This window comes from Delphinapterus leucas, chromosome 3 (assembly GCF_059928025.1).
Source record: "Delphinapterus leucas isolate spDelLeu-1000000601 "Yukka" chromosome 3, BTC_Dleu_Yukka2, whole genome shotgun sequence".
Classification (NCBI taxonomy): domain Eukaryota; kingdom Metazoa; phylum Chordata; class Mammalia; order Artiodactyla; family Monodontidae; genus Delphinapterus; species Delphinapterus leucas.
In genome coordinates, this window is record NC_143131.1 from 117,272,158 (window position 1) to 117,299,547 (window position 27,390).

The window sequence follows — 27,390 nt, forward strand, 5'->3', positions numbered from 1 at the left end:
AGTCTGTAAAATACAGCATTTGATTTATTTCAACCATAAATACTTCTCACATAGGTAGAAGCATAGGCTCTTCATCATGCATCCTGCCTCTTTGTGTCTAACTGAGGGATTTAGGGAGGGCTGGTAGAGCAGTGATGTTTGCAGGGCCAGCAGGATCTGCCATGCTTTCTTCTCCGCAGTCATGCCACGTTTTACCGAGCAAGTGGAAGCGGCCGTGGAAGCCCTCAGCTCAGACCCCGCCCAGCCCATGGATGAGAACGAGTTTATCGATGCCTCACGCCTGGTGTACGATGGCATCCGGGACATCAGGAAAGCGGTGTTGATGATAAGGGTGAGTAACTGCATTTCAGATGTTTTAACAGCTTCTTTCTTATCATTTTCTAAACTTGAGCAATGCATCATTTTGGAACTCAGCAGATGAGTGGCAATATATTAAAGCCATGAATCTAAAAGCTGTTAGAATGAGATATATTTAATTACGTTGTCTAAAATGACTTTTAGTTGCAAGTTAGAGCCCAAACTTGGGCTGAGAAGGGGAGCTAGTATGAGTTGGCCGTGACGATTTACTTCAAGTTAAACAGTTGCCACAGATATGAGGCTTCCGTTTGAGTTAGAGGGAAACTACAGAAAATAAAGGCTCATCAGTTAATTTCAGAGAAGGGAGTATTTCCTTAATGCAGGTTGAAGCTCTTCTTTACATGGAGCACCCCTCGCCTCAAAGGTGGCAGGCAGGCAGGATGCTAGAACCCCAGGGTTTTGAGGGTGAGAATGAGGGGCTGTGGCAACTCCCGGGCTCGGGGCCAAGCGTTGAGCCCTCTAACCGTAGCTGAATGGAAGTGCCACCTGCTCTGGGCCCCATGTGACCCATCCTGTCTGAGGCAGCAGCAGTTCTCACCATCTGAGACAATGTCTAGGGCCCCCTGTGGATTAGCATGCACAAAGGCGTTTTGAGAAACTACTGACTCCTCTGTGATCATCCCCAGTGTGCTGCGCTGGGACTCACAGCTGCCCTTTCCATAGCAGTTGATCCCTCACGTGCTGTTCTGAGCATGAACAGCTCTGGAAGCTGGGAGCAGAGCCTGTGCCAAGCTCCCCCAGGCTCACCTGGACCTCCCCCAGGCTCGGGCCATCCCTGCCATAGCCACAGAGCCAGCAGTTCGAATGCAGGGTCTGCCTGCTGAGTAGACAGCTGCTTTGCTATGCTGACGATCTAGTCGGGTCAGGGGAGTGTTTCCGTTACACCTTCATGGGTTGCTAGTCAAACCTCCCAAGGTAGGCAGGGGTTCTGTCCCACTTTTTACCCCCTCAGCTGGAAACAGAGGCCATTTCTGAGGCCGGTGCATTAGGCTGGACCCATTCTGTATGCAGTGTAGAAATGCTTGGGCAAGATTGCGTTTCTCTCTGGGGTGAGGAGGAAAGAGAACAATTCAGGGATGGCCTGGTTGGCTGATGGCTGTCCCTGCAGGCCCAGGTCACCTGGACATGCTGGGGTGTGGCGGGGGAGAGCTTGGGGAGCCTTTTTGCTTTCTTCACGGCTGCTGCTGTGCTAGAGAGCAACCCATGCTCAGCAGGTCGTAGCCCGGCTGAATGCAAGGTTAAACCCAGCAGCCAGATCTCAGTGGTGTGAAGGGATCCCTGGGTCCGGTGTACCAGTGGTGGTAAAACACAGCCCTATTTTTCCAAAGTTCTTTGCATACTGACAGACACTTAGAGAATAGAAGAAATGATAATGAGGAGTCACTGGGTGTTTGAGATTAATGCCTTTGGGGTTTTAAGTGAGCTGGTATGCGCACACTCCAGGATGCCTGCACGTTCCAGGGCCTGTTCTGTGGAAGCAGGTCGGGTTGTGGGAAACCACACCCTGGGAACAGGCAGGCAGCTTGGATTCCTGTTCACGTCTGTGACTCTAAGCAAGTTTCCTCATCTTTCTGAGACTCACATGATGGTGTTGATGGTTTTAATGGGATGAAATGGAGGTAACGTGTTCAGCCCAGGGCCTGGCATATAGTAGCTGTTTCTTGCGCACTTACTGCTGTGTTGGAGCGCAAGTATGACAGAGGCCCTGGCAGGCTTGGTGAGATAGAACCTGGGGTGTGGTCAGCTGGGAGGGCCCAGAGCAAGGGCAAAATAGGTCTGTGGCAGCAGTGGTTTAACTCCTCCTGTATTGTCTTGATTTTAATTCAGGAATCATCCTTCCAACCCCCCCAGGCCTCTTGGTTTCTTGATGTCTTATCCTCCCCCAACCTCAACCTCACTTGCCTAGTCTTACCCAGTCCTTGTCATTACCAGTATCTACATCATCCCAGTGTCAGGTTTCCCCCTTCCATCAGCTCACTGTCTCTGGTGCTGTGACTCCCAACAGTCCTTTGAGTCCATCAGGATCTTCAGCCAGTTGGCCCTCCCCACTTGCAACCCTCACTCAGCCCTTCAGGTCCTTGCCTCACTCCTTTTCTAGCTTTGAGTCTGGTCCATCGGTATAATCTCCTTTGCCCCCTTTTCTGTCCTCTTGTTTGCCTTGCAAAATACAATCCTAGTGAAATTCCTTCTCCTGCTGAGCATGGTGTAGAAAAGTGCAGCCACCCTGACTGGGGTCACCGAACCCAGGACCGTCAGGGGGCCCTTGATGCCATGCAGCCTCGCCCACACAGCCACAGAGTCTGGGAGCATTTCATATCTTCCTGCTTGCCTCCCCATCTGTGCCCCATCCTACGTGTCTGGCCTCAGTGCCTGTTGCACTGAGGATCCTGAGGCAGTTAGAACATCTGCTCCTGGCTGAGCCCGTCCCCTGCACTGGGTCCCATTCTCTCTTCCTCCAGCACCTTGCCCCCAGCATACAAACATGCCATTATTTCTCCTGTTATAAGAAAATCTCCTGGCCCCCCTCCTCCTCAGTCTCCTTTGCTGGTTTATCCTCATCTTCTCAGCCCCTTACCACTGGTACACCCTGTAGCACAGTTTTTCACCTCTCTCTTTTCTGACTGTACTCATTCCCCTGGTGCATAAAGACGTGAGAAAACCAGCAAGAGGTTGACTCTTCTGCGGTCCACACTCATCTAGCCACCTTGCCTACTGCCTCTCACTTGTCTAACAGGCTCCTCAAGCTTATTATTCCCCAAAGTGAGCTCCTCATCTCTCTCCACCCTGTTTTCTCTTATCAGTTGATGGCAAATCTGTCTTCCACTTGCTCAGGCCCAGACCTTGGATTCACCTTTGATTCCACTTTTTGCCTCAAACCCTGAATCTGATTTATCAGGAAATCCTGTTGGATCTACCTTTACAATAAATAGAAACTCTGAACACTGTTCCTACCGTGGTCCAGGCCACCAGCATCTCTCACCTGGATTCATGCAGTTGCTTGCTTCTCAGCCAGTCTCCCTATTTGCATCCCTAGGTGCCTGCAGTCTCATCCACAGAGCACCCAGGGTGATCCTTTTAAGCTTCAGTTAGATCACGTTATCTACTGCTTAGTACTCTCCAAAGGCTGCCACGTCACTCAGTCCTTACACTGGCCCACAAGGCCTTCGAGGAGCTGAACCTGTCACTTCTCTGACCTCATCTCCTACTGCTCCCCTGCCTTTGCTCCCAGGGCTTCAGCTGGCACTGTGCCATAAGGGCAGTGAGCTGAGCCCTTACTGTGGCCTTGCCATTCATCCAGTTCCCCAGGCCTTTCTGTTGGTGACTCCGTCCTGCTGGAACACTCCTCCCCCAGGTACCTCCTGTGCTCCCACCTTCATTGCCTTCAGGTCTGTGCTCCAATGTCACCTTCTCATGAGACCTTTCCTGACCACGGATATAAAATTACAGTCCTCCTCTACTGCTTACTTATAGCACTGATCACTTTCTAATAGGTCATGTGATTCACTTTTGTCATTTTTCCCATCAGAATATATGTGAGAGCAGGGATTTTTGTCTGTGTCATTTTGTACCTTCAGCACCTAGAACAGTGCTTGGCACACAAATATTCAGTGAATGAATGAACGAATAGGAGATATTTGGTTTTCTTGGCAAGAACAGTTCTTGGGTCTGTGATGGGCTATCGAGGAACGTGGGGAAGTGGAGATCCTGTTACGAGGGCATCCCTTTGACAAAGCTCCTCCACAGACTGAGGCTCAAGTGTCTGTGACCTCAGGATTAAAATGGCGAATGGCAGCAGGACTCCAGGATCTTGCATTGCCATGTGACTCACTGGTTCCTCGAGTGACCCTGGCTGTCCTCACCTCCTCATGGAGGGGCAGGCCTGGCCTTTGCACCTGTACAAACCCAACATACTCTGGGCAGTTTTGGATGCTTCCTCACAGGAAGCCCTTGGGCTGGGCTTGGATTAGGTCCTGGTGCAGATGAGGGACTCGCCTCACTGCCCTCCTGTCACAGGCCGGCCAGCTGGGCTAAGAGGCAACCCCAGCTGTTTGCCTGCTGCCCTGTTGCTGATAACTTCTAGAAGATGACATTATGTTTCAAGTCAGCAGCTAATCATGAGAGGCTGGAGAGTGTACAAAATAAGAATTTTATTTTATAATTAAAGCAAAGAGGTAGGACCAGTAATCGGTCCCTTTGGTATTTATTCAGACCTTATCTGCCATATTCTCTCTTTAATAAAAGTAAGTACATAAAAATACATTGCTTATTTTTACCTCTCAAATCAGCCTTTGGTACCCTAAGAGAAGTCCCAGTATTAGTTAATTAATTTAATTTTCTTTTTGTCATAAAATGGGAAAGTTATAAGAATCTGCTTAATGTTGTATGAAACTGCTATTTTTAACACAGTACCTTTTCCACCCAGGACAACTCTCACCTTTGTCTTAAGATGCAGGTGTTGGAGAAGTACGTTAAGAAGTGAAAACCTTTGTCAAGCAAAGAGTGTTGACTCATTGGTAGAAACTGAAACCCTCAACCCCATAAAGGACCTGTGTCCTTTGGGAAGTGCTGGTGTGGTGCCTTTGCTTGCTGTTTGTTGAACGGGCTGCCTGGCACGTGCATGAGCTAAAGCAGGGTCTCAGACAAATATCGAGCAATTTTAACTTTATTCCTCACGACTGTTTGAAATACTGCAGAAAATTCTGGATGTCTGTACATCAGGCTGTGGGCCCAGAGGGCTGGGGAAGCTGGAGGCCTAGGGTTGTGTTTGACTTGTGATTTCTGTCTCGGTGGCAGACCCCTGAGGAGCTGGATGACTCGGACTTTGAGACCGAAGACTTCGATGTCAGAAGCAGGACAAGCGTCCAGACAGAAGACGATCAGCTGATAGCTGGCCAGAGTGCCCGGGTAAGGACCAAGTTTAACTTGTCCTGCAGACCCTCCCTGTCCCTCTCTGTTCTTGGCTTTTTCTTTTCCAGGAAAACACTCTCATTATTGAGAACACCATTTTTCCTCTCGTTTTCTCTGGCAGTAGGACCGAAGTTATCCTAAGTTGTGGCACCTGCTAGTCAATTGTAGGTTCATCTAAAACGTCTTCTCAGCTGTGCCCTGAAGCGTTGGTTTGTGAAGAGCCCTGAGTCAGGAAAGCCCTAGGATCTAGTCAATGCAATGTTTGTTAATAGGACAGTGAAATTCAAAAAAGATTGCTGTCTTTGCCTATCTCAATGATACCATGGGCATGAACTATTTAATTATTAATGGGTTAAAAAAAATAACAGTGGTACATTCAAGAAAATCAGACCCATTGCATTCATTTAAGTCATTAAATCTTCAATTAACTGCATTTATGTTTTTGGGAGGGTGCCAAGAAATATTACTAAGGAGTCTTTTTTCACCCCTTAGAAGATATTTTGAACAGCGGGTACATCCCTGCTTTAAGCCCCACTCGGTCCTAAGCATTTTGGGAAGCTGAGTGGAGAGGAGCCCAAGGCCCTGAGTCTGTGAGTTGAGGTGGGCAACAGGCCTCCAGGTGCTGCGGTGATAAGGTTTAAATGCCGTCTCAAGTACCTAAAAAGCATACTCTGCAGCAGGTTCTCCTCTGCCTGCCTGCTTGCCTTCTTTAAAATTCACATTCTAGGGCTTCCCTGGTGGCGCAGTGGTTGAGAGTCCGCCTGCCGATGCAGGGGACGCGGGTTGGTACCCCGGTCCGGGAAGATCCCACATGCCGCAGAGCGGCTGGGCCCGTGAGCCATGGCCACTGAGCCTGTGCGTCCGGAGCCTGTGCTCCGCAACGGGAGAGGCCACAACAGTGAGAGGCCCGCGTACCGCAAAAAAAAAAAAAAATTCACATTCTAAAACTACTTGTGGGTCACCTTGAAAAGTTGGAGATGTATTACAGCCACCGGGCCTGCCACAGAAAGGACTCCCTGTATTAGCCCCTCCCTCATCTCCTCTCCCCATGGCAGGAGGCAGAGGGTGAAACTTTTTTTTTAAGGTTCAAATGAAGTTTATTTTTTTTAATATTTTAATTTTATTGGAGTATAGTTGATTTACCATGTTGTTAGTTTCAGGTATCAGCAAAGTGATTCAGTTATACATTCTTTTTTAGATTCTTTTCTCATATAGGTCATCACAGAATATTGAGTAGTGTTCCCTGTGCTATACAGTAGTTCCTTGTTGGTTATCTCTCATAAGAGATATATATGTGGTACTGTGTGTATGTTCATCCCAAGCTCCTGATTTATCCCCCTGCCCCCCACACGTTTCCCCTTTGGTAACCATAAGTTTGTTTTCCATATCTGTAAGTCTGTTTCTGTTTTGTAAATAAGTTCATTTGCATCTTTTAAATTATCAGTAGATTCCACATATGAGTGATAGCACATGGTATTTGTCTTTCTCTGCCTGACGTACTTCATTTCAGAGGATGAAACCTATTAAAGCATTAGCCTACCTGTGTCATAGATTGCTTGGTGGAAATATTCTTGGCTAATGCACTGTGAGAACTTCATATTCTCTTTATGTAAGAGCTTCCTGGGCTTCTGATTTTAGGCGATCATGGCTCAGCTTCCCCAGGAGCAAAAAGCAAAGATTGCGGAACAGGTGGCCAGCTTCCAGGAAGAAAAGAGCAAGCTGGATGCTGAAGTGTCCAAGTGGGACGACAGTGGTAATGACATCATCGTGCTGGCCAAGCAGATGTGCATGATCATGATGGAGATGACGGACTTTACCCGGTGAGCAGTGCCCGGCCCCAACCTGCCACACGGAGGGCTGCCCCCCTCCCTGCAGGTCACCTCACACAGGCAGGACATGCTGCTCTGTACACACTTTTCTGTTCATCTCCACCTACGAGGGCTTCAGTTATGATCATTCTTGTTCCCTTTTATCAGAGGTAAAGGACCGCTCAAAAACACATCAGATGTGATCAGTGCCGCCAAGAAAATTGCTGAGGCAGGATCCCGGATGGATAAGCTTGGCCGTACCATCGCAGACCATGTAAGTGACAGACTTGCCACATGGGCCTTGAAGTTCATCCTGGGACTCTGGCAGCCCAGCGGTGGTAACAGTGTTTTTCATGAGACACACTACTTTTCCCATCTCAAAAATTGTTCTTAACTCGTCAACTCACTTGACTAACATCAGCATAGAGTTTTAAGGATTTCTGTATTCCTGTTTCTTCTTTGACAAGTTTTATAAGGCAGGCCCAGTTTGCATTACAGCACATCTCTGGAGCAGGTGTGTATGTCCTGAAATCTTCCCTTGGTTGACAGCTAAAACCAGCCTTTACTGTTGTTTATTATCTCTCAGATCTCTTCAGGATGTCAGCTCTGGGCAGGAGCTAATTCTGCAAGCCCTAAAAATACACTGAAACTAGGTGTATAAGAGCCTCTTCTTGTGGAAGTATTGCAGTATTTCATGTGAGAATTAGGAGCCCTTTTGGCTAGTGCTTTTGGAAAGCTGACGTGCCCAACTGGGGACAGACATCTATGTCCTCAGTCCCCCAGCCTTCATCCCTTCATTCTCTGTATTGATATGTCCAAAAAGTGGTTCCTACCTCCTGGAAAGTTTACAATATATTTCCCTTGATGCTCCAAGATATTATCAGCTGTAGTTACAAACCCTTCCCACTCCTTTCCCTGAAGTATCCACACGCTCAGCCTGCATTGGGGTTGCGGGACAAGTGACAGTGGTTTCTCATTGCTCAAGCCAAAGATTGGGAAGTATCCTCAACTCCCGTCTTTCATGTAATAACCGATACTCAGCCCTGGTGCTTCTACTAGCCACACGAATCTCAACACCATCTATCTGGTCCTTCCCTCTTAGCAGCCCCCAGCTGAGTCCTGACATGCATGGCCCACGCCTGCACAACTGTGGCCTCTCCTCACTGATTTCCTGCTCTCTCCTCTGCACTCCAGCCTCCATACAGTTGCCAACACAGTCTTCTTATATGATCACCTTAAAATGCAAATGAGGTATGGCTCTGCCATGCTTCAGTAGCTTCTTAGAATAAAATTCTAAATCTCCAGCATGGTCTGCACCCCAGCCTCACAGGAGGGAGTTTTTTGCAAACACTTGAGAGAGGTGCTCTGTTCCTTCTTTGGGTGAAGTCTCTGAAGTTGGCCCTGAGCTTTGGCAGCAAGACAGGCATTTCCCTGTGACTGGTCGGGACCCCATGGCTCCCACGTGCTCTTCTTGCTTTGGTTGACTCACCCTGTTCTCCATCTTTGCCTAAAATGACCCTCCTTTCATCAGGTGTTTACAGAGTGCATCATAACTGAGCAGATAAAGTCCCTTTGAGCAGAAGAGCTATTTGGATGGTTATCGCCTAGCTCACAGCGCTCTCACTTTTCTCCAGAACTAGACACTCGCTTGCTGAGGCTGTTTTTCACCTTTAGGGGCAGGGGCTGCAGCAGAGAGTAGCCTAGGGCTATGATGGCCCCAGGTAATTGGGTAACTCCTCTCTTGCCCTTTGCTCAAGCAAGGAGTGAAGAGCTGGTGGCACACTGAGACTTTCAGAAATATCTGTGGGGGTGGGTGTGTCTGGGCCGGGCTCAGAGTGCTTGGTGCTAATTCTGCTCTCCTGTCAGTGCCCAGACTCAGCCTGCAAGCAGGACCTGCTGGCCTACCTGCAGCGCATCGCCCTCTACTGCCACCAGCTCAACATCTGCAGCAAAGTCAAGGCTGAGGTGCAGAACCTCGGTGGGGAGCTGGTCGTCTCCGGGGTAAGTTCCATCTGTGAAGAGAGCTGGTTAGTGGGAACGTGCTAGGAAGTGTGCTGTGGGAAAACGTGTGCTGTGGGAAAACTGGAAGTTTCCTCTTGGTCCTCAGAGGCCAAGGGCTGCACATTGGCTACGTCCTGCAGAACTGCAGCTCTGCTTAGCATGGTTGGTGACAGCTAGGAGCTCTTACAGTGCTTGCCTCTTCCCCTTTGTTGACCACCCCATAGGTAAAAGTATTTTTGTCTTCATCGCTTTTCTTCCCCCAGAGAGAACTGAGCCTGTTCAGAAATTGCAGAGATGACATATAGGCTTTCTCACACCCCCTCCACTCAGAGTTCCCAAGTAGTATCTCTTCCCTTGTCTGTTTACCATGTCACAGTTCTGGACCCCTTGTCACCTTGGGCAGGGGAAAGAGGACATCTCGCTCCACTGAAGCCCTGTGGCTTCTGCTAAACCCCACAGAATTTATTTCAAAGAAGACTTGGTATGTTGGACATACTCATACCATTTGCTTACCTGCTGCAACATAAATGCCCCTGTCTCTGGGGACCAATTATCTATATTCTCTAAATGAGAAAGGAGACTCCCCGGGTCATTACTGAAAGCACTGGGGGGCGTCTCTGTCTAGGAGGCTGACTTATTGCCATCTCCCCCTGCACCATGGCTGTCCGTGGCTGTTCTCGGTGCTTATGGTTATAGCTCTGCCATCACTCAAAAGATTTCGGCAGATCCTCCCCCAACTTGAGTGAATGAAAACTTGTTGAGGGGTGGGGGCAGGTAAGGTAATGGTACCTTAGGTTTATATCACTCCTTCCTTCTTCAAAAGACCTGAAACACAGGCATTTTCAGGGTATTTGGATAAGAGCACCCAGTCACTGGGAGAGCCAGTCAGGAGCAGGGCTGCTGCCCTGGTCCAGGAGGAGTCGGGACTCCACTGCCAGGGACTGACAGCCTCCAGCTGGACCAGAGGGTCCAGGCCCTCTGGTACCTAGACCCAGGCCCCTGGGTACATGTGGGGTTGGAGGTCAGGCCTGTGCTCCTCACCTACCTTTCTGCCTCTTAGGTGGACAGTGCCATGTCCCTGATCCAAGCTGCTAAGAACTTGATGAACGCTGTGGTGCAGACAGTGAAGGCGTCCTATGTGGCCTCCACCAAATACCAGAAGTCTCAGGGGATGGCTTCCCTTAACCTTCCTGCTGTGTCGTGGAAGATGAAGGCGCCTGAGAAAAAGCCCTTGGTTAAGAGAGAGAAACAGGATGAGACACAGACCAAGATTAAGAGGGCATCTCAGAAGAAGCATGTGAACCCTGTGCAGGCCCTCAGCGAGTTCAAAGCCATGGACAGCATCTAAGGCTGCCCCCAGCCCTCAGGGCTTCTAAAGATCTGTCACTGTTCTTCACTCGTGTATTTGCTAAATAGAACACTGATGTTAGATTCCATAGGAAAATAGATTTCAGACCTGGCCAAGCTGGTGAATTTTGCAAAGACATACTTGTGTTTAAGTCAGCCAAAAGTACTTTTAGAAGTCAGGAGCGTATTTCTAGCTGTATTTTTTTATAAGCGTAAAAATTCCATAACCAAAGAGAATCCCACATTAACTTCTTAGTAACACTGTTGACCAAGTTGAGATGCCTGTCCTCCTAGTGGCAGCAGCTGTAGGGTTTGAGAGAAGGGGGTCTGACTCCACCCTGGTTCATGGAGAGGGCTTCCACCAGTTCGACTGGTATTAAATGACGAAAGATGACCCAGAGTAAGCAATCTGGGCATCTTAGGAGGCCCTGGAAAAAGGAACATTCCCAGAAAGGTCTTCAGAGGGACAAACAACACGAAACTGAGTCAAACATAAATGTATCATGAAGAAAACTGATTACTCTCTTTATGATGTGAGAATTTTAATGCTTGGCTACAATAACTAATGTACTCTGCTGCAGGACATTAATGAAGTTGCTTTTTTCAGGCTAGAATGTTGTGATGCTGTAATCAGAACATGCTTTTTTCCCTTTCTTCAGCTTCAAATGCAATGCAAATTCATCATTGGGCTCACTTCTAATAATTGCAGTGTTTCCTGCCTTGGGCTTATGAGAGAAGCCTGACAAAATAGTGTTTGCTTAGGCAGTAATTTAGACTTACCTTATTTGTGATTACTATAGCTACAAGGTATAATTTTACTTTCTTATTTAAATTTTATGAATTTGAATGTTTTTTACACTAACTTTTCCCAATAAAGTCCAAAATGAAACCAAGTCTAAGGGGCCAGAGTCCTTTTCTTTGCCTTCCAGTGGAGTCCAGTTTTACATTAAACATCTCCTGGATTTGCCTGCAGTGCTCTGGGCCCTCCCGCTGTCCCTTGTTCCCTGGATGGTACTGCCCAGCGAGGAGACCATGCCTATGGCTCTAGGCTGAGGGCCGCACCTCCTTGCAGCTTCCGTGCGAGCCCAGCAGGGAAGGCCATGCCCACAATGGGAATTCACATGTCCGTGCTTCGAGGTGCAGGTCAGAACCTCGGAGGCATCCTTGACATCTCCCTGGATGTCACCCCCTCTCTGCTGAATCATCCCCATCAGTTTGCAACCATACCATGGTAACGGCTGCCTTAAAGATACTCAGCCTCCTCAACCCCATGTCCTTTCCTAGCCAACATCCCCACTTAAGCAAAACTCCCTAAAGAAATGTGTGTAGTCCTTGTCTCCTCTTCCTCACTTCCGTCCCTGCCGTCCAGTCAGCTCTCTGCCCCACCATCCTATCACCATCCTCCATTCCATCTTACTGTCCTCACCCTATCAGCGGCCCAGGTGAACACGCCCTCCCTCCTGACAGCTCCTCCCCTGTCCTCCAGAGCACCTCGCCCTCGTTTCCTGTCTTCCTTACTGGGAGCTCCTTCTCCTCCTCTTCCTAGTTGTTCTAAGTTGCGCTGTCCCAGGGCTCAACCCCTGGGCCTCTTCTCTGTTTCTGCTGATTCCTGATCTTAGCCAGACTCCTGACTTTAAATACCATCCAAATGCCAACTTCTCCCAGAACTAGACTTTTATAACTGCGTGCTTCCTGAAGTCTCCACTTGAATGTCTCCGTAAGTATCTCAAACTGGACCTGTCCAGATTCTTCCCTTTGAAATACATGCTGGGTCCAACTATTTCTCACCAGTTCCGCTTGCCATCACCTGGTCTAAGCCCTCATCGCTGCATTAATTTCTATTAGTGTGTAACAAACTGGCCTAAAACTTAGCAGCTAAGACAACAAATATCACCTCACAGTTGCTGAAGGTCAGGAATCCAGGGGCAGCTTAGTGGGAGGTTCTGACTCAGGGTCTCTTATGAGGCTGCAGTCTCTGGAGGCTTGTGAGCTGGAGGGTCCACTTCCAGGCTCTTTCACGTGGCAGGTGGGCAGAAGGCTTCGGTTCGTGCCAGGTGGGCCTTCCCATGGCAGCTGCCTCCCACCAGAGTGAATGATCTGAGAGAACGGCAACCAGATGGAAGCTACAGTGTTTTATAAAAACCTGATCTCAAAAGCAATACGTCATCCCTTCAGTATTCTACTAGTGACACAGACCACCCCTGGTCCACGGTTGGAGGGCACATGCCAGGAGGTGGCTCCCATGTCTGTACGCAGACCATTGCAGTAGGCTACCCACCGCCAGGCTTCCCTGATGGTCCTTCTCCCACGGCAGTCACCGTAACCCCTATATACAAGTCAGAGCATGTCATTCTTTTAGCTCAAACCTTTCAGTGGCTTCCACGTTCTAGAAGCCAGAGTCCTAAATGACAGGTATGGCCTCTTGTTGTCTCTGGCCTTTCCTCTCACCAATCTTTGTCATTTGCCCTTTACACTTGTGGTTCCACTTTCCCCAGAGACCCCTATTTCTTCTCAGGATCGCCTTCAGGTGTCTTGTCAAAAGTCCCCTTATCAGAAAGACCTCCCCTGATAAATCCTTACCCTGCCCTCCTTGTTCATAGCTTTGAACTATTTACGCATCCATTTGTTTCTACTGTAAGCTTCACAGGGACGGGAATCCTTAATTTTGTTATCACTGACTCTCCAAGGCTCAGGACACAGTAAATGGCCACCCTGGGGATCCCTCACGGGGCCAGGCCCACAGGCACTGGCCTCCCTTTACTCAGCCGTTCCTCCTGGCTGACTCAGAATCCATGCTGACGCTTGGAACATTTGCATGGCTTTTGTTGCCATCAGTTTGTCACACTCCGAAACTGTCTTCCGGGCTTCAGATGCCCATCCGTCCCCAGCTGCTTCACCCCATCTGCTGATGTCCTACAGCCCTGCACCCCAGTGCCAGGTTACCATCCAGTCTAACTCCCCACTCAGCCCATCTACTTCTTAGAGGCTGAGCCCCACCCCTCGTCTGGACAGCCACCTCCCTCAGCCCCCAGCATCCTTTATCCATTCTCCACCTGGTGGCAAAGGAAGCTTCCAAAAGCTTCTCAAGAGTCGAGCCTCTGCATACAATCCCCTGCGGCCCCCTATGCCTGCCTCAAGAATGCCTGGCACTATGACCCTGCCCTCTACACCCACACTGCCCCCTGGAAGTGATTCCCGGGACACACCCGTGCTCTCCCTGTGAGCCCATCACTTGCATGTCCCAGTCATCACCTTTGCCATCCCAACCTTAATACCATTATTTACCTAAAAAGACTGACTTTTGTTGAACTTCGCCTCCTCCTAAGCAATATCTATGAAATCATGTTTGATGTGCTACATTTTTTCTAATACACGTTAAAATAATTTTAGCAAATGCTCATTCATGCATCACCTAAAATCATCCCTTGTATCAATACCACAATGGGAAACAGTGGCCCACAACCATTCCTGCTCATCAGGCCCTGGCTCGGCCCTCTTGGCCATGGCACGTGGTATCACGGCGCCAGCCCTCACAGGACTGTCCTGCATTCCTTGGGCAAACGGCATTGGTCTTGGTCACCCCATTGCCCAGCAGAGGGCCTGGCACGTGCTTGACAAATAGCTGTTGAACCATTCGAGTGATTCATTGCTTTAAACCAATCTATCAGAAGATACTAGAAGGCAGAGAGCAGGTCACTGAGGAGGCACCAGAGGCCTTGCCCAGAAATCCTGAGACCCTCCTCTGCCCTCCTCAGAGACCATGATCGGAAGCGGCGTGGCCTGGGCTGAGCTCAGGGGAGACTCACCTCACCATGTCCTTGGGGAGATTTGCTCCTGCCCCTTGGCTACCGCCAAGAGAACTGTCTCCCCTCAGCATCCTGAGGCTTCTTGCTTCTCAGCCAGGGCAGCGGTGACCCTCAGTATCATCTCCCTCCATGACACCTCCTCCGGTGAGGCCTGGCCAGCTCCCTGCCGGACGGCGCCTCGTCAGCCTGGCATTCTGGGCCTGGCCGCCCCACACACCTGTTCTGGCCACGACCTGTGCACAGGGTGGGCAGAGCCCAGCTGCCCTCCCCCCTGCCCTGCAGCGCCTAGGCAGACACTTCAAAGGCCCCACCTCCCCCTCTGCAGCCTTAATCCTCACAGCTTCCGCTCTCCAGCCAGGCCAGGGTCACCACCCCACTGCAGGAAGAAAGGAGGAGCGGCTACATGCTGGGGACGCCCAGGGCCCCCGTCAGGCCTTTACCCACACACCCCCCCCCCCGTTGCTTGTTTACAGCCTGTGAGGTGTTGCTGCTATTCTTGCCCCTCAAACTTCACAGTTGTGGGAACTGACTCAGGCACGGAGCCCAAGTTACACAGCTCACAAGCCGCCCAGCCCCTCCTCCCAGCCGCAAGATCCAGTCCCTCTAAAGCCCAGGTTCTGACCATCCCTCTGGAGCCCTAGACAGCAGCAAAGGGGCTGGTGCCCCCAGTCTTCCTCCCAGGAGGCTGACTCAAGGAGGCCGGCAGTGCCCTCACGCTCCCACCACACCTGCCCCATCCCTGCACGGGTCCTCAGGACTCTGCCTGTCAGGATGCAGGAATTCTCCAGGCTCCTGGGTAAGGCCACCCCCTGACTAGTCACTGGATCCTGGCCCGCTCAAGGATTTTACCCCTCAATTCTCCCCTCCATTTCCTGCCTCGCCAAGTTTTCCTTCCCCCCGGATCATTCTCATCAGCACACACAAAAAGTTCTGATAGCTCCCAGAGTTTAAAAAAAAAAAGACAAAAAGCTTTTCTGAGTCCATGTCTCCCCTCCCCTTACACAGAGCTCCTCAGGTGAGTGTTCAGACCCCATCTCCACAGCCGGCCACCATTCTCCCTACACGGTCCAGCCCTTCTCTCAGCAGCACGTGCAGCCGGCAGCCACTCCCTCCTTCCCTGTCACACTTTCGCTAGATTTCCACCTCCACACCCTTCACTTACCCTGCTCCTGATATCCTTTACCAGCTCTTTCTCTTGATCTCTAATGTTGAGCTGGTCCAGGCCTCTGACCTGACTTTGACTTCTCTTCCTTGTTTCCAGTGATTCCTAAGCAGTGGTTTGCTGGATAATGTGCAACAACCAGCTTTTCAGGGTGGAGTTGGGAGAGACTGCATATATAACCATACATTTCGTTATACATTTTACTCCTATAAAGGAATTATAGCACACAATTCCCAAATAACAAAATATGCAATATTCTTTACTCTAAATTCCACTGAGGCTTTGATTTTTGCTGAACTCTTGCATCCATAGCCAACCTATGGTTGCAGCCAACAGTCTAGCTCTGACATGAATATTGGTTGATATTTTTGTTTACCTTAAGGAGTAAGGAAGTAAAACAACAGAAATATATGTGTGAGAATTTTACTTGTTTGTCAGTGAGTGACCTCTTTGCTGAATCAGTACTAGTTGTCAAATACTGTAAGACAATTTCCTCAATTTTTTGTGCTATGTATAGATGACACACTTTAAGTTTAATTGGCATTAACGTTTTTGTCATCACCTTCTCAAGTCTAGACAATCAACAAAACAATAAATTAAGCCTTGGTCTGTAGCATTTCCCAACTTCTATGGTGTAAATACTCCCACCACATCAGATTTCCAGCCACCCACGCGGTGTCCTGACGGTGGAACTGGGAAGAGAAGCACAGAAGCGCAGGAAGAAAAGCGCTTCCACCACTAGATGCAACAGACGGAAGTAATCTCAGGAGCAGAGATAACAGTCAAACATTAGGAAAGGATACGTTCTGAGTATTTATTACCTTAAAATTTTTTAGCTATAAATTTACACGGATTAAGATTCACTCTTTTTGGTTCACAATTCTGAGTTTTGACACATGCGTAGAGTTGTGTAACCACCACCACAACCAAGATACAAAACAGTTCCAATGCACTCCCCAAGATTCCCCTGTGCTACCCCAATGTCGTGGAAATGTCCCCTAAGTCCTGACAAAACGCTTTCCCTATAGTTCTGTCTTTTCCAGACTGTCACATAAATAAAGCAAAAGGTTTGCAGCCTTTTGAGTCTGGCTTCTTTCAATCAGCAGCATGCATCTGAGACGCATGTGTTTGCTGTGGGCATCAGCAGTCCATTCCTTCCCACTGTGGAGCAGAAGCAGTGCATGGATTACCACATTGGTCCATCCATCCCCAGATAAGGAACATTTTAATTGTTTCTAGTTTTGTTTTGTTACAAATAAAGTTGATATAAATATTCATGTACAAGTTTTTGTATAAACAAAGGTTTTTATTTATCTTGGGTAAATACCTAGAAGTGAGACTGGGATTCTGTATGATAAGAACATGTTGAACTTTATAAGAAACTACCAAACTGTTTTCCATAGTGGCCGGCGTTCTTGCTTTGTTCCCAATCTTAGAAAAAAAGAAGTCAGTCTTTGACTATTGAGTTTGAGGTCTGCTGTAGGTTTCTATGTGGTTTCCCTTCATCAGGTTAAGGAAGTTCCCTTCTGTTCCTAATTTGCTGAGAGTTTTTATTAGGAATGGATATTGAATTTTGTCAAATATTCTTTCTGCATCTATTGGGATGATCATGTGGCTTTTTCTTCTTTAGAAACACATCATCTGTGTTCCCACCATAACATATGAGCATTCCAGTTGCTCTGCATCCTCACCAGCATGTGGTATTGTCAGGCTATGTTCAGGGTTTTTTTTTTAAGCCGCTTTAATAGGTGTCTATCCATGTCTCATTGTGGTTTTAATGTGCATTTCCCTAACAACTAATGACACTGAGCATCTTTTCATTTGCTTATCTGTCATTTGTATATCTACTTTGGTGAAATGTCTTTTCAAATCTTTATTTTTTTAAACTGAGTTGACTATTTTCTTGTTTTGAGGATTCTTTATATATTCTGGATATAAACCTTTGTCAGATATATAATTTGCAAGTATTTCCTCCCTGTTTTTGGCTTGTCTTTTTATTTTCTTAATTCCACAGATCAAGTTTCTAATTCTGATGTTGTTCAATTTATCAATTTTTAACTTTATGAATTGTGCTTCTGGTGTTGTAGCTAAGAACTCTGCCTAACACAAGGTCACAAAGATTTATTTCCTGTTTTCTTCTACAAGTTTTATAATTTTTCATTTAGGTCTATGTTTGGTTTTGAGTTAAATTTTGTATAAGATGACAGGTATAGGTCAAGGTTCATTTCCTAAAACATGGCTGTCCAGTTGTTGCTATATCATTTATTGAAGACGAATCTTTCTCCACTGAAGTGTCTCTGCACTCTGTCAACTCAATTAACTATATTTGTGTGGGTCTATTTCTGAACTCTGTTGTGATTTATTGACTTATGTATCTATTCTTTGACCAATGCCACACTGTCTGGATTACTATAGCTTTGTAGTAAGTCTTAAGACCAGCTAGTATGAGTCCTCCAAATGTATTCCTCTTTTTTTAAAAAAAGTTTTAATTTTTAATTTTATTTTTGGCTGCATTGGGTCTTCATTGCTGTGCACAGGCTTTCTCTAGTTGTGGCGAGTGGGGGCTATTCTTTGTTGCAGTGTGTGGGCTTCTCCTTGCGGTGGCTTCTCTTGTTGTGGAGCACGGGTTCTAGGCATGCGGGCTTCAGTAGTTGTGGCGCGTGGGCTCAGTAGTTGTGGCGCGCAGGCTCAGTAGTTGTGGCACACAAGCTTAGCTGCTCCACGGCATGTGGGATCTTCCTGGACCAGGGCTTGAACCCGTGTCCCCTGCATTGGCAGGCGTATTCTTATCTACTGCGCCAACAGGAAAGTCCTGTATTCCTCTTTTTCAAGGCTGTTTTAGCGATTCCAATTCCTTTGCATTTCTGTATATTCAAATCAGACTCTTGATATCTAAGAAATTCCTACTTGGGACTGCAATGAATCTATAGGTCAATTTAGGGGGCGGACTTAACAATATTAAGTCTTCCAACCCATGAACACAGCATGTCTCTCTATTTAGATTTTTTAACTTTTTTTCATCAGTGTTTTGTAGTTTTCAGCATAAAAACCCTGCATATTACTTTGCTAGATTTATACATATTTCATTTGTTTCACTGCTATTGTAAATGTTTGTTTTTTAAATTCAATTCCCAGTTGTATAGAGAAATACAGTTGATTTTCGTATGTTGACCTCAGGAGCATGTTAAACGTATTGCTATTTCTAGGAGATTTTTTTGTACATTCCATGGGATTATTTTACACTGACAATTGTGTCATCTATGAATAGAGACAGCTTTATTTCTTCTTTTTCATTCAGTATGCCTTTTATTTCATTTTCTTGCCTTACCGCACTGCCCAGGATTTCCTGTACGATATTGAAAAGGAGAGGTGAGAGCCGGCATTCTTGCTTTGTTCCCAATCTTAGAAAAAGAGAAGTCAGTCTTTGACTATTAAGTTTGAGGTTTGCTGTAGGTTTTTATGTGGTTTCCCTTCATCAGGTTAAGGAAGTTCCCTTAGTTCCTGATTTGCTGAGAGTTTTTATTAAGAATGGATACTGAATTTTATCAAATGTTCTTTCCGCATCTATTGGGATGATCATGTGGCTTTTTCTTCTTTAGTCTATTTATGTGGTGATTTGAGTTGAACTAGTCTTGTATTCCCAGGATAAATAGCCACTTGGTGATGATGTATCTTTTTATATACTGCTACATTCAATTTGCTAATATTCTGTCGAGGAGCTTGCATTGAAGATTTTACTAGGGACTGCGGAAAAATCTGAAGTACTTACCACAGCCTCCAAGATCTCCCCTCCCCAAGCCCCGCAACCTCATCATTTACGAGGGATGCTGATCTGTAATTCTTTTTTTTTTTTTGTCTTTGCAATTTATTTAACACAAATTCACTGTGGGAATTATAATAATTTCACTAGCCAAGAGAATACAGGATGTCTCTTAATAAACCAATAAAGAAATTAAACATACTCAAAACAAATGATAGATTAATTACCCTATTGTACCAGGCAAGGTGAGATAAAAGGAATAAAGTCCAACTACACCTTAGTTAAGGTGTACCTTTTCTATGAGTTTTAGCTTCTCCGGAGAGAAGGCTTTGCCAACCAAGATCTGACTTCCATCTGCCAGCATAAAAGTCCATCGCGGCTAGAGCACGTTGCTAGGGAACAGTGGTGCAGGTGCCCACGGGCAGGCTGATCTCCTCTGGCTGCTGTTCCAACCACCACCTAAGAAAGGTGTCGCCTTTACCAAGGCAAGAGGTATTAGCAAAGGGTAGCTTTTACCCGGACTGACAGTTGCTTCTCCTCATGTTCTTACCAATAAGCCCCCAGAAAGCCCCCTCAGCGGCTGGGCTAATAAGTGCTTTTCTTTTTATTTTATATTGGAGTATAGTTGATTAACAATGTTGTTAGTGTCAGGTGTACAGCAAAGTGATTCAGTTATACATATACATGTATCTATTCTTTTTCAAATTCTTTTACCATTTAAGTTGTTACATAATATTGAGCAGAGTTTCCTGTGCTAATACAGTAGGTCCTTGTTGGTTATCCATTTAAAAAATAGCAGCATGTACAAGTCAATCCCAAACTCCCTAACTATCCCTCCCTGCCCAACCCTTCCCCCCACCACCCCCAGTAACCATAAGTTCATTCTCTAAGTCTGTTAGTTTGTTTGGGTTTTGTAAATAAGTTCATTTGTATCATTTTTTTTTTAGATTCTGCATATAAGCGATATACAATATTCCTCTTTGTCTGTCTGACTTACGTCACTCAGTATGACAATCTCTAGGTCCATCGGTCCATCCATGTTGCTGCAAATAGCATTACTTTGTTCTTTTTTTAATGGCTGAGTAATATTCCATTGTATATATTTACCACATCTTCTTTATCCATTCCTCTGTCAATGGACATTTAGGTTGCTTCCATGTCTTGGCTACTGTAAACAGTGCTGCAATGAACACTGGGGTGCATGTATCCTTTCGGACCATGTTTTTCTCCAGATATACACCCAGGAGTGGGATTGCTGGATCATATGATAGTTCTATTTTTAGTTTTTTAAGGAACCTCCATACTGTTCTCCAGAGTGGTTGTATCAATTTACATTCCCACCAACAGTGTAGGAGGGTTCCCTTTCACCACACCCTCTCCAGCATTTATCGTTTGTGGATTTTTAAAATATATACATTTATTTGGCTGTGCCGGGTCTTAGTTGTGGCACACGGGATCTTCATTGCAGCATGTGGGCTCTTAGTTGCAGCATGTGGGATCTAGTTCCCCTACCGGGGATTGAACCCAGGCCCCCTGCATTGGGAGTGTGGAGTCTTAACCACTGGACCATCAGCGAAGTCCCTGTTTGTGGGTTTTTTGATGACAGACATTCAGACAGGTGTGAGGTGATATCTCACTGTAGTTTTGATTTACATTTCTCTAATAATTACCAATGCTGAACATCTTTTCATGTGCCTCTTGGCCATCTGTATGTCTTCTTTGGAGAAATGTCTATTTAGGTCCTCTGCCCATTTTTTGATTGGATTCTTTTTCAAAGAACCATCTTTTCATTTCACTGATTTTCTTTAGTTTTTCTGTCTTTAACTTTATTGGTTTCTGCTTTTATCTTTATTATTTTCTTTTCTTCTGCTTTCTTTGGGTTTAATTTGCTCTTTTACTAGTTTTTAAAAATTACCTTTGTTCTTTTAATATTTAATTTTAAGTATATACAATTTGATTTTTTTAAAGATTTTTTTGATGTGGACCATTTTTAAAGTCTTTATTGAATTTGTTACAGTATTGCCTCTGTTTTATGTTTTGGTTTTTCGGCCGCGAGGCATGTGGGAGTTTAGCTCCCCAACCAGGGATCGAACCCGCACCCCCTGCACTGGAAGGCAAAGTCTCAACCACTGGACCGCCAGGGAAGTCCCCAATTTGATTTTTTTTTTTTTTGCGGTACGCGGGCCTCTCACCGCTGTGGCCTCTCCCGCTGCAGAGCACAGGCTCTGGACGCGCAGGCTCAGCGGCCACGGCTCACAGGCCCAGCCGCTCCGCGGCACGCAGGATCCTCCCGGACCGGGGCACAAACCCACACCCCCTGCATCGGCAGGCGGACTCCCAACCACTGCGCCACCAGGGAAGCCCCCCAATTTGATTTTTAACAATGGTTGTGTTCCACAACCAGCTCACAATGTTTCTCATATCCACACGCCTCACACACTGCTATGAGCTGGCTCCATCACACACTGCTTCTGAGTTTCTCTCTTCACAGGTGGCCTCTTCCCTCAGCTCCAGACTCTCTCCAGCTGCCTATTCAGCATCCCCACTGGAATGTCCAATCAGTATCTCAATACAAACATGTCAAAACAACATCCACCACAAGGCCCCAATCTTTTTTCCCCTACTCTTCTATCCTCCCACTTTGTAAACAGCATCTCCACACACCAGTTTGCTCAAGTCCCCGGGTAGGGCTTCATCCTTGACTCTTCTTTCCTCACACACCACATGTAGTCAGTCAGCAAGTCCTCTCAGCTTGACCTTTAAAACACATCTGGAGTCTGACCACTTCACACCACCTTCTCTATCATCACCCTGGTTCACACCGTATCAGCTCTCACCTAGATTCTACATCACACCCCACATGGGCCTCCTGCTTCGTTCCTGCCCATGTCATCTATTCTCACCACAGCAACATGAGTGATCCTGCTAAAATGTCAGTCACGTCGGGTCTCTCCTCTGCTCACAACTTTCCAATGGCTCCCATTGCAAAGAGGAAGCTCAAGTCCTTACCAGAGCAGCCAGAATCTGCCCTCCCCATGTTGCTTACTGTTCTCCCTTCCACCGACTCTTGCTTTTCTTCCAACACCCAGCCATGTTCCTGCCTCTGATATTCCCTTGGTCTACAAAGCACTTCCCCAGATCCCCACAGGGCTCACTGCCCCGCTTCCTTCTCTTCACACAGCACCTCCTCAGAGAGGCCTTCCCTGACACTCTTTAACCCCATTTCAGGCTTTATTTTTCTTCATAGCTTTTAGCACTCACTGCTGGACATCATATTACATACTTATTAGTCAGGGTCTACCCCACACACACCTCTACTGTTCCACTTACCACTTCATGCCCTAGAACAGCACCAGGGTCCTAGTAGTCCTAAATCAGATTTGTTTGTGAATGAAGGACTGAATAAATGAATTGAGCAGCAGCCAGGAGAATGCTTAAAACTCACCCCTGGCTCCCTGCTGTATCGGGACGAGGGCGCACTCCCTGGCAAGGCTGGTAGGCTGCTGGAGAATGTGGTCCCCTTGACTTCTGTGGGTCCACCTTGGCCACCTGGCCCTTCACGCCTGGCACTTCCTCCACCTATGGTGAACTTCTGGGTTCCTCAAATGGACCACTCTCTCTCAACCTCAGGCCTTCTTCTATCTTCAGGCTGGAAACCCTTTCCCCACTCCACTTGGCTTACTCTTCAAATGTCCTTCAGGCTACAGCTTGGCTACCACTGGCTCTGGGAGGCCTTCCTTGATCTCTTCAACTAGGTGAGGGGTCTCCTCAGCTCCAACTGACCAAGGCTTCCCCTACCACAGTATATGTCACGCTCAACTGCTTCCCCACCAGACTGTGAGCTCCCTGGTGGCAGGGCCTGTGATTTACTAATCTCAGGCCAGGGGGGCCCAACACAGAGTAAGTGCTCAACAAATACAATTTGAATGAAAGAATGAATGAACAAGTGGATTAATAAAGACCAAGCCTGCTGAGGGATGGGGAGAGGACCTAGGCCCCCCACCCTACTCCCCACCCCTGTTAGCCTCCCGCACAGAGGGCCTGGTTCAGCCCAGCTGAGGAGCAGGGAACCAGCAATCATCCAGGGACTACAGGGTGTCAGCCAGTCAGAGCTCTCAGTCCAGTCCTTTCCAGAAGGCCAAGAGCCTTGGGGCCCCACCACGTGACAGGGGTGGGAGAAGAAATAAATGGCTTCCAGGCCCTGGCAGGAAGAAGCTGAATCACCCCAAGTCTGGTCACTATGCCCGCCCGCCATTACCACTTTCTGCCTAACTTCAAGCCCAGGTCACACTCCCTGGGCACTGTTCCCAGGATGGCACCCAAAGGGAAGGCAGAAAAGGGCTCCTCCTAGACCTGCAGACAACCATCACTGATGAACTGGGTGGCAGAACCACAATCCACACCCATGCAGCCTGAGCCTGAGCCCTGGGTCACACTGCTGCCTGTGTCCCTGGAAGGTCTGCTTCAGGGTCCAGGACCAAGAAGTCAGAGGCCCATGATGAACCCAGATGAGGCCACTGAGAAGACAGACTGCAGACCAAGCTTCACCCGCTCTGATGCCTTGTCTGTGTGTATGTAAGTGGAGAAGAAGGGAGTGGTCCCATCACCCGGCTGTGGCAGCCTGGCACTGGTCTGGCTCCCCTCTCTCACCTCCCATATGCTCTTTTCTCGGCCCCAGCATCCCCTCTCCCCAAGAGTTCATGGCCCAAAATCTCCTTTCCGCTTTACAGGTATGCTATTTTATGCAGCATACCTGAGGGCAGAAGAGATACCAGGGTCCTCAATTAGGCCTCTACTAGTGTCACTCCTTCCGTGGGAACCCCTTCCCATATCCCAGATCAGACCCTGGTGGTTACAAAAGCTTCAGTGGCTCTGGGGATCCTCAGTCCTAGCCTGATACTACCACAGGGGCCTCACAAGCCCTCCTTCCACAGCTCCCCACATTTCTGTCAGCCCTCATCCAAATAGTGCACCTGTTCCTACAGCCTCAGTGCTCACCTCTGCCAGGACCGAGACTCAGACCAGACTTGTTCCCAAGTCCAAGCTCCCCCCTCTCCATGTGCCAGGGCAGCCCCATTCCCCTATGTCTCACCTTCCCCCTTTCTCAAATCCACCTGAGAGTCTCCTGACACCCTCTTTAAAGTGACTCTTGACCTTGGCCTTAGCCAGGTCCCAACACTTCCTTTCTGTACCCTGCCCTGCTCTGCCATCTCTCCTGGCCCTCCCACCACTGCCTGTCAAATTAAAATGATACTCTTCTGAGCCAAACATTCAAGCTTTCCACAGCATGGTCAGCCTAGCAAACTCCAACTCTGCCACTCACAACCTGTGTGATCTCAGGCAGATCATTTAGCCTCTCTGGCCATGATTTCCTCATATGTAAAATGTACTTCGAAGGCTACTGAGAGGTTTTAAAGGCAGTGAGTCAGTAGGTATCCAACACTTGATAGACTTTGGGTCTGATCCCCACAACGGCCGAGCCCTGAGGCATCCTACCCTGGCTCAACAGACTCCTGCTTTCCTCCCACCCTCCTGGGAGAGCTCTCTGCAGCCAGCAGCACTCCCAGGCTTCCTGTGTGTTGTGGCATGAGGTGGGCAGGAGAGCGTCTGAGGCCGAGCAAAGAGACTGCAGGGAAGGAAGCCACCAACTTGCCCCAGGTTTCTCTGGGCCTCAGTTTCTCCTCAGCTCAGTGAAGCTGAGATTTCTACCTGCAAGGCCAGGATGGGGAGACTTCTACATGGAGGCTGGGAGGGGCTGCCTGAGCAGCAGGAGTGAGCCTCTGGTGCATTGGGAAAGGCAGAAAAACAAACGCACCAGAATCCAAATCAGGAAAGCCCAGAGCAGGGGTTGCCATGGCAACCTGCGGCAGGCTCCCAGCTTCTCTGGGGTGGGAGCAGCGACTTGTCAGGCTCGGCTGCCCCTGCCTCCAAGGCCGCCTCCTCCAGCTCAGTGCAGATCACCACGGACACAGAAGAGGGGCAAGGGCACAGAGAAGCACCTCTGCCCCGTCAGGTGGGCCTGGCAGGCCTGGGCTCCCACTACCAGCTTTATCGAGATTACTCCTCTCCCAGAGTTAGGCCTACACCCAAAGGCCTCCAGAGGGCACGGAGCCACCGCAGTCCCACCACCCAGGCCCCAGCACCAAAAGCTCCAGCCTCGCCCATCAGCTGCCTGGGCTGACACGGCATCCCTGCGTGTGGAGATGCCCTCAGGCTTCTGCCAGTGCCAGTGGCCTTGAAACTAATATGTAGGAACAGTCTGAAGGGGGCAGTGAGATGATTACCCAGACCTCCCGACATAGCTGGGTGAGGAGGTGACAAGCACGAGTGCCAAGCACTGGTGTAGTGCTTTATGTATGTTTTCTCTCATTTAACAGCATTCCCCTTTGACAGATGAGGAAACAGCCTCAGGGAAGTTAAATGACTTCCCAAAGTCACAGAGCCACTCACTGGCTGGTAAAGAGCTGGGTCCCAACTGGGGTTTTCCAACTCCTGGGCCCAGACCCTTCCCACGGGGCCTGTTACTGGATGCCCTGGACTGACCACCCAGCACGTCACCAGGGGACCTCAGGGCGCTATCACCCAAAGACCACCAAAGCACTGTGCCCAGTCTGCACAGACACACAGTAAACAGACAGACAATGGCCTTCATGCTTCCATTTAATGGCCAGGCCAGCACTGCCCAGATGATGCCCAGGCTCCAGTGGGGAAGTCTTCCCTCCTAGCTGGTATCCCCTGAAGAGCCCACCCCAGCTGGTGCCCCTCAGCCTCACTAGCAGCATCCCGGTCTAGTCCCAGTGTCAGGGGCAGCCTCATCTTAGCTCCTTCAGCAAGCTGTTGATAGAGCCCAGGAGTTCCCAGAAGTAGCCCTCATCCTCGCCATCCTGGAGCTCCAGGGCAGCCAGTGCCTGGTACTCAGCCTGGAGGATGACCAGCGTCCTGTTGAGCTGCGGGTCCTGACGGTAGCGGTCCCGACAGGTGGCCAGGAGGGCACCCAGCGTTTGTAGCACCTTTTCGCGGGCATCGTGCTCTGGCAGTGCCAGGAGGTGGGCAGTGATCTCACACCAGCCCTGTTCCTGAAGGCCTGGCAGGAGGTGCACCTGGCGGTACTGCTGCAGCTTCTCTGGGGATGTCTCCCGCATCAGCTCGGCCTCCTCCTCCGCAAACATCTGCCATCCACACGGCCAGGGGCCAGGGTGTGGGAAGGGGAGAGAACACACAGAGAGCAGTCAGCCCTGCCTTTTAGACTCGAAGGCACATGGCTGACCCATGAGTCTGCACCCTCTTCCTCCTTCCCCTTGGGCCTCAAAGGCCCTTCATGGGAGAAGGCCAACTGGACTCATAGCTTCACACATGCTCTCCAGCTCATCCATATGTCCACCCATCTGTCCATCCATCCACTCATCAAAAACAACTGTGTAATGTGCCAGGTGCTGGAGAAACCAAGATGGAGACATGGTCCCTGCCCTCAAGGAGCTCAGGATCTATCAGGAGATTAAAAATTAACTGAATAAGTCCTAAATATCATGATACATTTCATCCAGCAGGGTGGTGTGGAGGCAGACAGTCTGGATTCAAATTCCTGCTCCACCACTGACAGCTGAATGACGGAATGACCTTGGGCTAGCACTTTGCCTTCCTAAGACCCAATGCCATCATCTCTTATGTGGAGGAGAGGACGTAACCCCTTTAGGACTGTTGGGAGAACTCAGTGGGACAGTGACCATGCAGCCAGTGCCCAGCACAGAGAGCACACCCACAACGTGAGCTTCGCCATCAACAAACGTTAGCTGTACCAGCAGCAGCATCACATCACCATCACCACAACTACAGATCCACTCCCTCACAGGAGTTAGGGCACGGGCGACAGAGGAGGCTGGCAAGTCCCTGAGCCTTGAGGGGCTTGTGGGAGTTGACCAAGGGGATAAGGGTGTACGGTTCACAGACACAGGAGGGTTGCAACAATAGGCCTGGGCCCACCTCATGTTTGAAGACCAGCAGGCTGTTATGGTCGATGGGGCACGAGGGCCAGGCCGGGGGCCCAGAATGCTCGGAGCCCTGGGCGTCCCTGGCCATTATGCTGAGGGCCTGGGGAGTTGAGGAAAGTTTGGGCAGGAAGTCACATGCATGGCCTGTGTCTGGTAAGTGCAGAAACCCAGCCCCATCAGAATATGGCGGGAACCGATCCTGCCAGGCTGCCGGAGGAAACACCTGAAACCCGACAAGTTACCAACTTATTTC

The 27,390-nt window shown here is 48.6% G+C and overlaps 2 protein-coding genes across 14 annotated transcripts in view; one reads left to right on the forward strand and one right to left on the reverse strand.

Annotated features, from left to right (window-relative positions):
* CTNNA1 (catenin alpha 1) overlaps positions 1-11,314 on the forward strand; it is a 172,970-nt gene extending 161,656 nt beyond the window's left edge. For all 4 annotated transcript variants that reach the window (XM_022588907.3, XM_089908474.1, XM_089908476.1 and 1 more), the window contains 6 exons: positions 180-331; positions 5,152-5,262; positions 6,904-7,085; positions 7,242-7,347; positions 8,940-9,074; positions 10,135-11,314. In XM_022588907.3, the coding sequence (XP_022444615.1) occupies positions 180-331; positions 5,152-5,262; positions 6,904-7,085; positions 7,242-7,347; positions 8,940-9,074; positions 10,135-10,422 (974 nt within the window). In that variant the 3' untranslated portion in view covers positions 10,423-11,314. The remainder of the gene's footprint in view (positions 1-179; positions 332-5,151; positions 5,263-6,903; positions 7,086-7,241; positions 7,348-8,939; positions 9,075-10,134) is intronic.
* The window catches only part of SIL1 (SIL1 nucleotide exchange factor), a 313,491-nt gene continuing 286,307 nt past the window's right edge, over positions 207-27,390 (reverse strand). For all 10 annotated transcript variants that reach the window (XM_089908487.1, XM_089908488.1, XM_089908485.1 and 7 more), the window contains one exon: positions 207-26,318. In XM_089908487.1, coding sequence (XP_089764613.1) covers positions 25,962-26,318 — 357 coding nt within the window. In that variant the 3' untranslated portion in view covers positions 207-25,961. The remainder of the gene's footprint in view (positions 26,319-27,390) is intronic.